Here is a 15,120-nt window from a genome sequence, read left to right as displayed (position 1 = left end):
GAGCGCCTGGGAAGCCCGGCTCTCCCGAGGGGGGGGGAGGAGGAGGAGGGGGGGGCTCCCCTGAGCGAGATCCGTGGCGCCCCCCGGCTGGCCTGGCGAGGCCTCGTCCGCCCCGATCCCCTCTCAGCTATGGCCCCCGCCCGGGACCTGCCGCCGCCCTCCCCCCCCCCCCGGGGCTCCTCCGGCGGAGGGAGGCGCTTCCGCCCTTCGCCGGGGGGCGGGCCTTCCGGGGGCGGCGTCGTCGGCGTCGGCGGAAGTGGGGCGGGGCGTGGCGTGGCGGCGGGGCCAGGCGGCCGCCGTCGAGGGGCGGGGCGAGCGCGGACCACGTGGGGGCGAGAGGCTCCGTCCTTCCGCGGCGCAGCACCCGGGCGGCTGCCACGAGGAGGCCGAGGCGGGCATGGTCCTCCCGGCGCCCCCAGCCCCCCCCCACCACGACGCCGCCGCCGCCACGCAGCAGCCCCCCCCGCAGCAGCCCCCCCCGCAGGAGCCGCCGGGCCAGGCCGCAGGGGCAGCGCCGCCCCAAGCAGGTGAGGACCGGGGGGGGGGCGGGTGACCTTCCCGCCGGGACGCCTGGGGGGGCGGGGGGGGGAGAGGCCCCCCTCCCCCCCCTCCCGCCTGCGCCGCCCGGGCCCGCCTTCCCGCGACCTCCGCGCTGACCTCTGGCCCGGGCGGCCTGCGAGGAGTGACCCCGCGCCCCCTTCCCCGGCGGGGCTTCTGGGGGGGGGAGGGGGGGGAGGGGGAGGCGGCGGCAGCCCCCCTCCCTCCCCCCTCCTCCTCCGGGCCTCCCCGCTCAAGGGCGCGACCTGCCCTCCGTCGAGGCTCCTGCCTGCCTGCCGGCCTGCGTGCCCGAGAGGCGGGATCGGAGGGCGGGACCGTCCCCGGCGGGGCCTCCGTGGGCGCTGCCCGGGCCCCTTGCCCTCCCCGGAGGCCTCTCGCGCTGCCGTCCCTCCCGGGGGGGTCTGGCCCAGGCCCGGGGTCAGTTGAGGGCGGGGGGGGGGGGGTTGGCGCCCCCTGGGCTCGTTTGCAGGGGGCGGCTTGGAAGGAGGCAGAGAGGAAGGGGCGGCTTCCCGGCGTGGTCCAGCCCTCCGGCCGGCCCAGAAGCGTCCTTCCCCGGGCAGGGTCCTCAGGACTCCGGGTGCCTCTGCGGGCTCCCACGTGCTGAATGAAGGGCTCAGTCTGTGCCTGACTCAGACCTGTGCGGGTAGAAGCGCCCGTGTGAAGTGCTTTGCCCCCTTTCTGGCCACACGCACGAGGGAGCTGCTTTTCGGCAGGCGGGTGCATTTTCAGAGAATGAGGCTCCCTTTGATGTTTCATTGTAACATCAAGATGTGTCTGTCCTTCAGCGCCTGCTGCTACTTTGATTAAAAGACCTGGCTGTGATTTGAGTGCAGATGGGCAAACGGGTTGTTCAGCGCAGTGTACGTGTACCTACAGGTAAACCCCCAAAGAAAGAGCAGTAAGACTGAGTAGTCCAAGCCTATTCCGGCTGAGAAATCCCCGGCCCCGACTTGGGGGCAAGAGGCCCGCGGGACTGACTGACTGGCTCCACGGGGATGCCGGCCTGAGAACCAGCTGCCCAAGGAAATATCACCAAGTGCTGTTTAGCACCCTCAGAAAACAGTTTTAAATCTTAACTCTAAAGTTATACTTGAGAAATGATTTATTTGACTAATTTAATGGCAATTTGTATTGATTATTTCTAGAACCTGCTGTTACCTGCCCTGAGCCATCTAGGGGAGGGGGGGTGTGATAAAAGAAAATGCTTATTCATATTTTTGTTATTGCCCTGGAGGCCCAGACCTTTCACTGAGCAGCCTGCCTCCCCTCGCTCAGGCAGCCCTGGGCAAACCACCCCCCTGCCTTCTGGACCCATGTCCAAATTGGCGGCCTTCCCGTCTCAGGCCAGAAGCCAAGGGGAGTGTTGGAGGGGGCAGCAGGGCACCCCGTCTTAAGCCCTCAGAGGCCCGTTCTTCCTGCCTCCCCAGGGCTCAGCTGGCCTCCTGGTGTGCTGCGTACTCTTAAGGGGTGGAAAGGACAGCCTAGCAGGTGTCCCTGCCAGACAGGAAATGGCGTCTCCTTGGGGGAAGCCAGGAAGACAGCCTTAGGCATTTCTGTGTCCACACTACAAGCCTCCATGCAGGGGCATTTGGCTGCCGAGGTTAACTGGAATATTGGTAGGCATTTTGTGGCCGCCTGGTGGTGTGGGAGAAATCAATGGGGTGCGGTCCTTCCTGGGCATCAGCTCCTTAGAAAGGACCTACAAGGCCATGTGGTATCCTAAAGGAAGAGGGCTTAAAAGGTGGAGTCTGGTAAGTTAGGGAACACAAGAGGCGCAAATCGTCCCCGGCAGGGGCTTGAATCCTGCAGGGCAGCAAGAGTGTCAGAGGCTAAGCGTCTGGGAGTCAGAGTCCCTTTGCCAGGCAGAGACAGGCAGAGGGTGGCTCAACTCTTGCACGCTGTCCCCTGAGAAGAGGCAGCTGATCTCCAATCATGCTGGTCGCTGCAGGTGGAGGGAGTCAGCCCCCTGCCCAACATCAGCAAAAGATTCCCAAGGGATTCATCCCTACGTGTGGTAATGCTGGAAATCCTTTTCTAAATCAATTACTTAATTATTTTCTTATATTTATATACTGACCCCCCCCACCTTGTCCAGTTGACGTGGAACATGACTCATTAAAGTAGTAAAAGGAATAAAAATTGGTGCCGTGAACGACATCAATTGATGAATTGGAATGAGCTCCCGGAGGAGATCAGGGCCCTGGCGGAGCCTAAACAGTTCCACAGGGCCTGCAAGGAGGAGCTCTTCCGCCAGGCATTCGGTTGAGACCAGACGTAACCAACAGCGACTGAAGGGCCCCTGCTCCCCCCCCCCAGAACTCGACCAGAGTGCTTTGGACCTGTTTGTACCGTTTACTGTAGTATGGTTTACACTGTTTACTGTTACAACTACCTGTTATTAATATTATTGTATGGTTATTCATGTGTTATAGATTGTTGATGTATCGTTCATATGTTCCATGTAAACCGCCCTGAGCCTCCAGAGATGGCGGTATATACATTAAAATAAATAAAATAACCATAGCAGGAATAAGGGCAAGGATGGTAACAGCAGCAGTCCCTAAGAACTGGGCATGGTGACTGTCACCCCGCAGGTTGGTTGGTTCAGGTTCCCCCGCGGCGTGCGTGGAATGTCTGGGGGGGGGGGCGGGGGGCTCTGAGGTCCAGTAGTTTTTTTAACTAAGGCTCCCGTCCACAGACATTTTCTTTTTAAATACTTCATAAGCTCAAAATGCATAAGCATAAAGCATAAAATCAAAAAGCATAAAGACATGTAAATTATAATGTGATTTCTGTGTGTACTTTAGACTTGAGCAGTATTTGCACAGATGAATGGCTTAAATGTGATTAACTTGGTCACAGTTCAGATAGTAGGTGTGATGCGCTATTGAGAAACTTGGGGTTAAAAATACCCAGTATCCAGATATGCTGCTAATACTGTTGTGGCTACATTGAGATTGTTTCTGTCCAAATCATACGCTTTGTCTTATTTAATACCAAATGGATGCTGAAGGGCAGCATTGTCTAGCATTGGGGTGTCTAGCATTGCCAATGTTTGTAGAAAATTGTATTTTTAATGTTGATTTGGCAATTGTCCTCTGGACCTAGGGTCTAAATTAGTGGTTCCCAAACTTTTTTGTGCTACCTCCCAGGCCACATCTCTAGCGCTGTCCCCTACAAACACACACCAGGCACGCACACCTCCCTCCTGGTGTTGTGAATCCAAGACACACTATATTGCCTGCACTTCTTTTTTGGTTCTTTTTCGGTTGTTCTGCAGTGGCCCTATTTTAGTCTGTAAAAATGTAAAAAGTTCTTTGCAAAAGTCCTATGTAAAAGCCAGTGGGTCCTCATTGGAGAGAAAGACTGGTGGGGGAAGAAAAAGGGAAGCAAGCCATGGGCCATCCCTGGGCCAGGAGCCAGCCAGGAAAGGCTTTTCCAGCCTCCCAAGGATGGAGACTTTGCCAGCCCTGAGTGAAGGACTCCCTGGAGCTCCGGGGTGGAGCCTGGGGAGGGAAGGAGCTCAGCAGAAAGAGGATCCCCCCAGCCCACCTTCTGGGGCTGCCAAGCGGGGGGGGGGCTGGCAGGTCCTGGGGTGGGAGACCACCAAGGAAGGCCAGAGTGGGCTTTCTCAGCCAGGGTTTAGGGAGACCCTGGGGTTTCTGGACAGCCCTGGAAGGCTTTCCCGAATGAGTGGAAGTTAGTTAAATTTTGTATCTATATTTTAAAAGTGTTAAATATTTATCAGTTACATGACCCACCCCTCCCAAAACAGCCAGTGATGGGCCTGGAGGGGTTGGGAAGGGGAGGAGCTCTGCTTCCCAACCCTATTCTGCACTATTGTGCTATTTCTGGGGTTTCTCAAAGCCTGAAGAATGAGAAAGGCTGACCTAGAGGAAGGCAGAGGGAAGTCCCCTTGGGGTGTCTCACTAGGAAAAGCAGCCACAGCAGGAAGAGTCCCCAAATTCCTCACCGCCCCCCCGGATCCTTCCATCGCCCACTTTGGGAACCCATATTCTATGTAAAGTAAGTGACAGATTGATAGGAAAGTGAGTGCTGCTTATATATAATTCCCCCCAAACAAAACCAGGAAGAAGGAACTGTATTGTTTCCAGTATGGCTTAAATTTTTTCTGGAAGTTTTACACCTTTCCTCCTGCCCTCCAGGAGTAGGATGAGACAGCCCGTGCACAGCCCCCCCCCCCCCCATCACATTGCTGCTCTGCTGCTTCTGCTGCTTCTGCTGCCAGGAGCTGGGATTAATCAAGTGGACATTCACAGCCACTTGAATTGTAATCTCTTCACGCACATACACTGACTGACAGACAGACAGACGGAGCATTGGGGAGACCAGAGGTCGATCTCTTCCAGAGTCCTCTTTCATTCAGGGGCTAGTCAAGCCTGGGGCATAAACTTTCCTGTCTCGTGCATCCCAGCACTAGTATTGAGGTAGACTGCCTCTGAGGGTGGATTCCCTTTTACCATCATTTGCAATGAAAGTGCCTAACTTTATCAGAATTAAGAGCAAAAGATCAACAAAAAGCCAGTGTAATGAAGTGTGTTTGCAGAACTGCAACTCTCCGGCTTAATGCTATGAATAATTGACATGCTGATGAAGAGTTTGTAAAGTTTCTGTCGCCCAAACAATGGTGGTTGTGAGATTGCAGACTGCTGCCCCAAGATGGCTGGCTTGAGAGGAGCAGTATAGAAATTGAATGGACAGAGACAATCCGCTGCAGCGTCTGTGCTGGGAAGGGCCTCTGCTTGGATTCCTGGCAGACGTTCACAGCTCTTGGTTCCTTTTTTGTGAAGCTTCTCTAAGAAGCCTTTCCCTTCCCATAAGAGCCGTGCCTGCTGTTCCCTCCACATACTGGTTATTCTAGTTACCTCACCTGCCCTACCGATTTACCTTAACTGAAAGGGTTCATTTTTTTGAGAGGGAGATGTGCATTGATCTGTGCTCTAGCAGCATAGGTTGCAGCCCCGGGCTCTCAGCTGGAATGCCCCCATGTGCCTCAGCGCCCCCCTCCTCCTGCCATGGGATCCTTCAGCCCGTCCCCTTCTGCTGCATCACCTGGCCTCGGATGGCCTCTCTCCGAGCCCTGCTACTTGAACACGGGAAGGAAGGATCCTGAAGCTGGGGTGGTTCTGAATGTGGATCGTCTGCCTCCCCCCAAACCTGCCACAGAACGAAGAATCCCCCCCCCACACACACACACACCCATCCTCTGCTTTGAGAAACTTTGGTCTACCTGTGTTCAGAGGGCAGGTGATGGGGGAGGAGGGGAGCTGCTCTGCTTCTGGGGGGAGAAGGTGTCCTGTCTTGCCTGCCAGAGATTTCCCCACTCCGGATTCTGGCAGTGGCAGCACCAGGCACAGCAGTGTCTCATTTTGTCTGGGCTTGTTCAAAACCCAGCTTTTTATTTAAAAAAAATTTAAGCCAAGCTTTGCCGAAAATTGTTTAATGCTGACATTAATTGGCTCTGTTGAAGCCTGCTCCCTTGCTGGCACCTGAGGGGCACGATGGCAGCTGCAGCCCACAACAAAAGCCATAGTGATCATTTTAGGGAGGCTGGGCAAACCAGGAGGCCGCAAGCAGGGCCAGCACGTGACTTTTCGTCTTAGGATCATAGAGTAGGAAGGGACCTCCTGAGTCATCTAGTCCAACACCCTGCACTTGTTGGGCGTTTGCTTGTAACTGTGCAAGAAACTGTGCCTACGGGGAGTGGCGGGAAATAAATCTAATTAATAATAATAATAATAGTAATAAAAAACATTTGTGTTGACCTGACTTCTGCCCAGCCATTGGGGGATGCTCCCTTGGGTGGCGTGAGCTGGGCCTGTGGTCCGTCTGGCCCAGCTCCTCCGACTGGTGGGAGCCATTCAGAACCGGAGTGCTGGGGAGGGAGCTGGCCTTTTCACTTCCAGTCCTTCCCCTGCATCACCGGCAACAGCAGTGTGCTTTCTAAACCATCTCTGGGGCTCTGATGGTACCTTCTGGGCAGAATCATCTCATTCAGCTGGCAAGGATGGGCACTCCTAAGTGGGAAAGTGGTCTGTGGTGGGGCGTGGCGGAAAGGCTTGACCCCCTGGTTGATGCACCGTCCACCCCACGCTGCTCCAGGTGCCCTGCTGAGCCTGCTTGGGGCACTAAGCTGACAGTCTTGGGGGTCGCCATTGTCCGAGGGAGCCTCCCAACCTCTGGCTGGGCCCTGGGGTCATCCATGGCAGCGCTGGGGCTTCTGCAATTTGTAGCTGGCCCCACCCGTGAAGCCAGCCACACCCTGGATTTGACCTTTGGTGCAGCCAGTTGGAGATTAGCTGTGAGGCATTTGCGAGCTATTTTGCGCATGAAGTCTCCTTGCTCCACCGTGACCTCCTGTCCACCCTTGATACAGCAAAGGGACTGGAGGCCCATTGAGTGGCCTCAGAGGAGACGCTTCATGGGTTCGAGTTGCTGAGGACAGGGAAGCAGGCCACGTGCCCAGTTGACCCTGCCCTTCTTGGTCGGGAGTGACAAAAGGAGGATCAGAGTCCCCCTCGTGGATATAAAAACCTTTCCCGGCCGACAGGCGTGTTCCCAGAGGAGCTGCTGGTCTGGCCGTTACTCAAGAACTCATTGCTGGGTCTGCGGGGCCTGGCCTGGCCCCGTGCCGTCTCGCATCCAGAGTTAGCTCAGTTTCCCAGGGCCTGCAAGATGGAGCTCTTCCGCCAGGCATTTGGGAGTAAAAGGAGGAGGGGGTGGTCAGGGTGGGGAGTGCAAGGGGATTGGCTGGCCACTGGAGAAGGAGGCACTCAGGGGCGGGACAAGGCCTTACCCGAAATATATTATGTGGAACACATTAACTTTTTTGATTACACCGTTGTTTTACCTTGTAGTTTGGTGTATTGGTACCTTTACCAGTTTGGTGTCGTGGTTAGGAGCGCGGACTTCTAATCTGGCATGCCAGGTTCGATTCTGCGCTCCCCCACGTGCAGCCAGCTGGGTGACCTTGGGCTCCCCACGGCACTGATGAAGCTGTTCTGACTGAGCAGTAATCTCGGGGCTCTCTCAGCCTCACCCACCTCACAAGGTGCCTGTTGTGGGGAGAGGAAAGGGGAGGCGAATGGAAGCTGCTTTGAGCCTCCATTGGGTAGAGAAAAGCAGCATCTAAGAACCAACTCTTCTTCTTCTTCTTCTTCATGCTGTTAACCACACCAGGCCAGCTTACCAGGGGAGGCAGCCTGTAGATCCAACAATACGTGGGTAAATAAATAAACAATGACCTCACTAGCCCTGGCCTTCCCCTGCAGGCTTCCTTGAGGGGTCTGTTATGGCCTCTGGGGCTGGGCTATGACCTCCAGTCTGGTGTACTTGGCAGAGAGTGTGCTGGGCCTCCTGATTCTTCCCTCCCCCCCCCCCCCCGGCTTGGGGTGCTGCGTGGCAACAGTGATGGACTGGTTTGTGGAGTCACATCTCAAAATATTACATAATGCACAACTACACCATGTTTCATGCAAGCCAGCAATTCTAGTTAGATAAGAACTCGAGTACTGTTGCTTGGGACAAAGCCATTGTTTGTAGCCCTGGCTTGCTACCCTTGAATGCTACCGTTGAATCAAGCTAGGGTGAGTTGAGCCTCGATGCCGCCTGCCTCCATAGGAGTTGCACCCTCTTGAACCACGAATAGGCGTAGGACTCTGGATGTCCTTTGTTTCCGGGCTCTGCCAGAGAGGACTTAATCCCAAGCTACTAGAGGAGGGTCCCCTGGGCTACTTGCTTTTCTTCTCCAGGCCCAGTAGACGTTTTCACTGTGCCACAGAAATGGTGCCCAGTTGGAGAAACTGCTACAGGAGCACCGTTGTGGCTGGGGGAGGGCGGGTCGAACGCTGGCCTTGCAGATCCAGTTACAAACCGAGGATCCCTTGGGTGGATCCTGATCCTCTCCCCACCCTTCAAAGTTAGACATTGATACCCAGAAGCCTGCACTGAGCAGCCCGGCCAACCTTCAGAAGTCCCACTCTCTGCTGCCCACTGGCATCCAGGACAGCCTGGCAGTGGGGACCGTGGAAGGCCCTTCTCCTGAGACCTTGGAGAGCCACTGCCAGTCTGAATAGGCGGTCCTGACGGGGGTGGACGAAGGAAGCTTCGGGGGGCGGGGAAATCCTGGAGAACTGCTGTCATTCAGAAGGGACAGTCTGGCTCAAGCCCGGAGATCCAAGGCCTAACACACAAGTAGGGAATGTTCTAGGTGAAACCCTGGGCATTCCTGGCAAAATGATCAGGCAGGAGGAGATGTGGAAGCCCCCCTCTTGAGACCTGGAGAGTTGTGCCCCTCTGAGTAGACAGAGCTGACCTGGGTGTACCAGTGCAGTGGAAGGCAGCATCCCCTGGGCCTGTCTGTGCAGGAGCATCCAGTCCCTGCCCAGAAGGCCCACCCCCCGCGGGTGACCTTCTCCAGGGCTGTTCTTGGGACTGGTGTGCTTCAGGACACAGGGGTGGGTGGGAGGGGTGGGGGAGCCGTTTGCGGCCATGGTCTTCCACTGGCATCAGGATCCGCTGGTGACGGAAGGAGGCCCTGGGTGGGGCTGGCACCAGGCCTCCTGGAAAGGGAGCGATGGCGGCAGCCCCCACTGAGGTGCAGGGGAGCCCTCCAAGGGAACTCGGCTGCCCCATTATGTGTGTCGCAATCCTTTCTGCCAGTCTGTTTAGTATGGATGGTTGTGTTGGAGTCTGAGCGAGCCATAGTAACCACCCTCAGCTCTTCATTCTGGGCACCCCCGCTTTGTGCATGCTCTTGGCAACTCTGTCCCGGCACAGTTGCAAGTTGCTTCGGTGGGACTCCAGATTGGCCTTGGGGGGAGGGGGGGCTTTGCCAGCACTTTCCTCTGTGCTGCTCCAGAGAAGAGACTCCAGCATGGGGTGGGGGTCTTTCAGGGAGTTAAGGCAGCAGGAAACCTTGGTGAGTTAGAAGCAAGGGTTGGGTGATCACAGGACCCCAATTCCTGCTGTAGAAATGCCCCGTCTGGAGGCGTGGCCCAAAGCTTCCAACAGCCACGTTGGTTTTCTGGGCCAGTGTGGGATGTGGGGAGGCGCAAGACAGGTCTCTTGGTGGGCTGCAGATGAGCAGCAGGCCAGGAGTGCTACATTGGCCCAGAAGGAGAGGGCAGCAGAACCCCCCTTGGCCCTGGAGGAAAGGCACTCCAGTCTCAGGGGTTCAGTGGGGCAGCTGGTGTGGGGAAAGGGCTCTGGGTGAGGGGCCCTCCAGGCAAGGGGGTTCTCTCTGCACAGGCGCTCTTGAAGAGGTCTCCCTTGACTGAAGGCCAGGCAAACTCCTCTTTGCTCCGTTCAGGGTCTTTTCTGGGCAAGCTTCCAGAGGGACAAAGGTAGCCTGTTTCCCCAGGTGTGCCCCCCTCCCCCAGGCCGTAGATTTGGCCAGTGCCTCTGCACTGGTAGTGGGCTTTGGTTGCCTGTGGGCATCGTAGCTCTGCTCCCCGCCTTGTCTTTGGCTCCAGCCCCAGCCTTGGTGGGGATCACCTTTGACGGCCAAAGCTCCCTCCCCCAGGTAAAGACTGGCTGCAGGAGATTGAGTGCCTTCTTTTTCGCCCCCTCCCCAGCAGAATCAGTTCAGTGTGACTCAATAGTGGCAAAACGAAATAAAGTGATAAAATAATCAGTAGTTTCCTATAAGGAAACAAACCTGCATTACGGTACATCGTAAAATAATTAAGCTGGATACCAAATGCAAACAATGGGTAGCAGAAACCGAGGGAGGGCGTCCCAACTAGAATGTCTGCCCGAGCAAGGACTCCTGCACACGCGGAGCAAAGTGGCCCCCAGAAGGCGGCTCCCGGGGCCTTTAGGGATGAGGTCTGACCCTGTCTCCAACCCTCCGTCAGAAACAGGTCAGGTTAGAAACTGGGAGTCCATCAAACATGGAGGGGTCAGAAAAAGGGCTGTAGATGCAGTCGAAGAAGCTGGTAAGATGGAGGTTGGACCTGCCCTTTGGAAACGGTTTGGCTACGGAGAAGCAGCCGTGAACGCCGGGACCCCCTTCTGCACAGGGCTCTCCCACAGGTGCGCTTTGGGCGCCCGTCCCCACACCAACAGCTCATGCACAGAACTTCGCTTGAAATGCAGGCCGGGAACAGCTTCTGTGAGGAGCTGGGTGTGGCTTGTCATGCAGCCAAGCCTAATGAGCAATTCCAATTCATGTGCTGAAACGCATCGTTTTCAAATCTGGGCATCATCCTACTGGCTGTGAGAACAGCAGAGAGCTGTTGGGAACTCCCTCTTTCGGGATGGGGCATCTCCGGGGCCAGAGCTAGCAGCCTTGGTGCCAAGGGCAGGCTTAAAAAAGAAACCAGTTCCGAGCTCCCTGCTGCTGCTGCTGCTGCTGCTGTTGTGAAATTCAGCCACCCTTTCCAGAACTGCAGAGGGCGGTGAGTCCGTCAGTCACAAAGGGGAGGCAGGTCCCTTCAGGCTCTTCGGTGAGTGTCTGAGGGCGGGACGGGACGGAGGTCTGATGCTGAGGTTTCCGGCTCGTCTTTCTGTAGCTCATCACAGCGTCCTCAGCCAGAGGTCAAGGCCAGAGGGTGGAGCCCGCGATGCCAAGGCGCTGCGCAGCCCTAGAATGGCATCTTGCGGGTTGATGCTCCAAGTGGCCTTGGGCGCTGGGCCCCATTCTCTTCTCTGCAGCCAGTGCCACGTATCCCCCCTTGGGGTCTCTGTCAGTGGTCCCAGGTCAGCTGCTTGAGAGACAGCTAAGCTCTTTGGTTGCCTTGAAGGTTGCCGACACCCAGTCTGTGCCCTCCCCTGGCGTTCCCGCTCCCCACAGGATGTGCTCGGCGTCGTCTCCCCCCCCCCCCCCGATCTCCCACACCAATGCTTTCAGGCAACCAGAGTTAATGTTTAATGCAGAAAGTTACTGTGCAAATGGAGCCGTTGAATCTGCTGAGGGTTTAGAGGAGAAGTGGGGGGAGCCTTGAGATCAGAGCAGGCAGGAGGATGGGTGGACCTTGACCTTCCCTGGGCTTTGTTTAACTTTTTCAAGAGAAAGCAGATTGGGGAACGTCTCAGAACCAACGAGAGCTCGCTCATGAAGGTGCTGTTCTGACTCACAGATGTGCAACCAGTTAGAATCATAGAGTTGGTAGGAACCTCCAGGGTCATGTAGTCCAACTCCCTGCACAATGCAGGAACTCACAACTCTCTGCCCACCCACTCACCATCAGCCTAAGTTCATAAATTCAGCATTTCTGTCAGATGACTATTTAGCCTCTGCTTAAAAACTTCAAAAGTAGGAGAACCCCCCGGCTCCCAAGGAAGCCTGTTCCACTGAGGAGCTGCCCTAACTGTCAGGACCTCCTTCCGGATGTTAAGCCGAAAATTCTTTTGAATTAATTTCTACCCATTGATTCTGGTCCGACCTCTGAGGCAGCAGAAGACAACTCTGCTCCATCTTCTCTATGACAGCCCTTCAAATATTTGAAGACGGTTATATCACCTCTTAGGCACCTTCTCTCCAGGCTAAAGAGACCAAACTCCCCCAACCTTTTCTCATTTGACTTGGTCTCCAAACCCCTCACCATCTTCATAGCCCTCCTCTGGACAGCTCCAGTTTCTCTAGATCTTTCTTGTGTCTGAGTGACAAATTAGTCAGTTTTTCAGGTGAGCTTGATTTGGAGGGCGGGCAGGTAGGCACAGACTTGTCAGACAAATCGGGGGGGGGGGCTTTTGTGGCAGCCTCTTCATGAACCAATCCCTGGGGTTTGATCCAGTGGTAGCCAAGGGGTGGGGGAGAGGATGGGTTATATACAGTTGCCTTGCTATGAATTTCAAAAAGGGTGAGAGCTTGTGTTCACTCTCTGATCAAAAAACTTTCTGTGCATGCTTAGGAGCATTTTTCTGGACTGAGCCATGGAGCACATTCAGTCTTGCAGTGCCGAGGGTGAAGGCTGGCAGCTGCACCAGGACTTGGCGGCTATAGGTTCAGAGGGACAGACCAGTACCAATGGAATGAAATTAATTCAAATGAAATTCCATCTAAACATCCGGAAGTAGTTCCTGACAGTTAGAGTGGTTCCTCACTGGAACAGGCTTAGAATCATAGAATAATAGAGTTGGAAGGGACCTCATGGGTCAACCCGCTGCACTATGCAGGACACTCACATCCCTCTCGCTCATCCACTGTAACCTGCCACCCCTTTGCATTCACAGAAAACCTGTTCCACTGAGAAACCGCTCTGTCAGAAACTTTTTCCGGATGTTTAGATGGAATTTTGTTTGAATTAATATCATCCCATTGGCTCTGGTCTGTCCCTCTGGGGCAAGAGAGGACAATTCTTCTCCATCCTCTATATGGCACCCTTTTAAATATTTGAAGATGGTTATCAGATCCCCTCTTAGTTGTCTCCTCTCCAGGCTAAACAGATCAAGCTCCCCCAACCTTTCTTCATACATCTTGGTCTCCAAACCCCTCACCATCTTTGTTGCCCTCCTCTGGACATGCTCCAGTTTGTCAACATCCCTCTTCAACTGGGGTGCCCAAAACTGAACACAGGACTCCAAGTGAGGCCAAACCAGAGCAGAGTAAAGCGGTACCATCACCTCCCATGATCTGGACACGATACTCCATTTGATACAGCCCAAAATCCCATTTGCCTTTTTAGCCACTGAGTCACACTGCTGACTCATGTTCAGTGTATGGTCTACTAAGACTCTTAAATCCTTTTCGCACATGCTACTGCCAAGACAAGCCTCCCCCATCTTATATTGGTGTATTTTGGCCTAAATGCAGAACTTTACACTTGTCCCTATTGGACTTCATTTTATTCAGTTTAGCCCACTTCTCGAGCCTATCAAGATCATCCTGTATTCTGTTGCTGTCTTCAGTTGTGTTTGCTCCCCTCCCAGTTTAGTATCATCTGAAAATTTAATAAGTATCCCCTCTAATCCCTCATCCAAATCATTTATAAATATGTTGAACAACACAGGCCCCACGACAGACCCTTGGGGTCCTCCACTTGTCACTCTTTTCAAGAAGATGCTGAACCATTAACAAGTATTTGAAGTAATACTTAAAGCCCTCTTTAAGTATTTGAAAGGTTGTCACTTGGAGGAGGGCAGGATGCTGTTTCTGTTGGCTGCAGAGGAGAGGACATGCAGTAATGGGTTTAAACTTCAAGTACAACGATATAGGCTAGATATCAGGAAAAAATTTTTCACAGTCAGAGTAGTTCAGCAGTGGAATAGGCTGCCTGAGGAGGTGGTGAGCTCCCCCTCACTGGCAGTCTTCAAGCAAAGGTTGGATACACACTTTTCTTGGATGCTTTAGGATGGTTAGGGCTGATCCTGCATTGAGCAGGGGGTTGGACTAGATGGCCTGCATGGCCCCTTCCAACTCTATGATTCTAAGTACCCTCTGGGTACGATTTGTTAACCAGTTATTGATCCACTTGACAGAATTAGGATCCATACTGCATTTGACCAACTTGTGAACAAGAATATCACGTGGAACCTTATCAAAAGCTTTCCTGAAATCCAAACTATGTCCACGGCATTCCCCTGATCCAGCAAGGTAGTCACTTTCTTGAAAAAAGGTTGGTCATGTCAGACTTGTTCTTGCGAAACCCATGCTGAGTCTTAGAAATCACAGCCTCAGTTCAAGCTGCTCAAGGACCAAGTGTTTGATTATTTGTTCCAAAATCTTCCCAGCTACAGATGTCAAGCTGATGGGGCGAGGTGGAAGGCTTTCTCGGGAGGTGGAAGACTCAAAGGGATGGCAGGTTACAGTGGATGAGCAATTGTGATGTGAGTGTCCTGCATAGTGCAGGGGGTTGGACTAGATTAGCGGTCCCCAACCTTTTTATAGTTGAGGACCGGCTCTGGGGGTGGGGAAGAGCCGGTGGCCCGGGCGCCGTGCATGTGCGTTAGCACCCCCTGGTGGTTTTTACCACCAGGGGGCGCTAACGCGCATGCACATTTGTGCCCACTGGCATGCTGGTAGTCGCGCCTGCTTCCCCCCACCCCCTCGCAACAAGAAGCTAGCCGAGCCACGAGCGAAGCGGCCGTTTTGCTTTGGCTCTGAAGGATACCTGTGCAAATCTACGGATCGCTACCCATTTGTGATGGTCCATGTGGGAACGAATGACATGTCCCTGAATACCATCGCTCCTATTAAAAAAGACTATCAAGATCTGGGGAGGAAGCTCAAGCAAATGGGGGCACAAGTGGTATTCTCTTCAATCTTGCCTGTCAAGGGAAGAGGAATGCGTTGGGAGAGGAAGATAATGGAGGTGAATCAGTGGCTGCGTAGTTGGTGCCGGCAGGAGAGATTTGGTTTCTGGGACCATGGGATAGGCTTTCTTGAGGAAGGCCTGCTAGCGCCTGATGGACTGCACTTATCGAAACTGGGGAAGAATGTGTTTGGCAGGAACCTGGGGAGATTCATCAGGAGAGCTTTAAACTGAAGCCACAAGGGGAAGGAGACGATCAACATAGGGAGTGTAAGGAAGGAGACCGATCGGGGGCAGCCCAACCGGCAAGGCCAGCTCATAGGGAACCAAAAGTAAAAGGATTCAG

At 54.5% G+C, this 15,120-nt stretch overlaps 1 protein-coding gene across 1 annotated transcript in view; it reads left to right on the top strand.

The window, feature by feature from the left end:
* Nucleotides 1–309: 309 nt before the first annotated feature.
* Nucleotides 310–15,120, top strand: part of CLUH (CLUH binding protein of NUMT mRNA) — an 87,278-nt gene continuing 72,467 nt past the window's right edge. The window contains exon 1 of the mRNA XM_077312314.1: nt 310–527. Coding sequence (XP_077168429.1) covers nt 398–527 — 130 coding nt within the window. The 5' untranslated portion in view covers nt 310–397. The remainder of the gene's footprint in view (nt 528–15,120) is intronic.

The sequence above is a fragment of the Paroedura picta genome, chromosome 15 (genome assembly GCF_049243985.1).
Source record: "Paroedura picta isolate Pp20150507F chromosome 15, Ppicta_v3.0, whole genome shotgun sequence".
Classification (NCBI taxonomy): domain Eukaryota; kingdom Metazoa; phylum Chordata; class Lepidosauria; order Squamata; family Gekkonidae; genus Paroedura; species Paroedura picta.
Note: the sequence above shows the minus strand (reverse complement) of the source record. Positions and strands in the feature narration are given on the sequence as shown.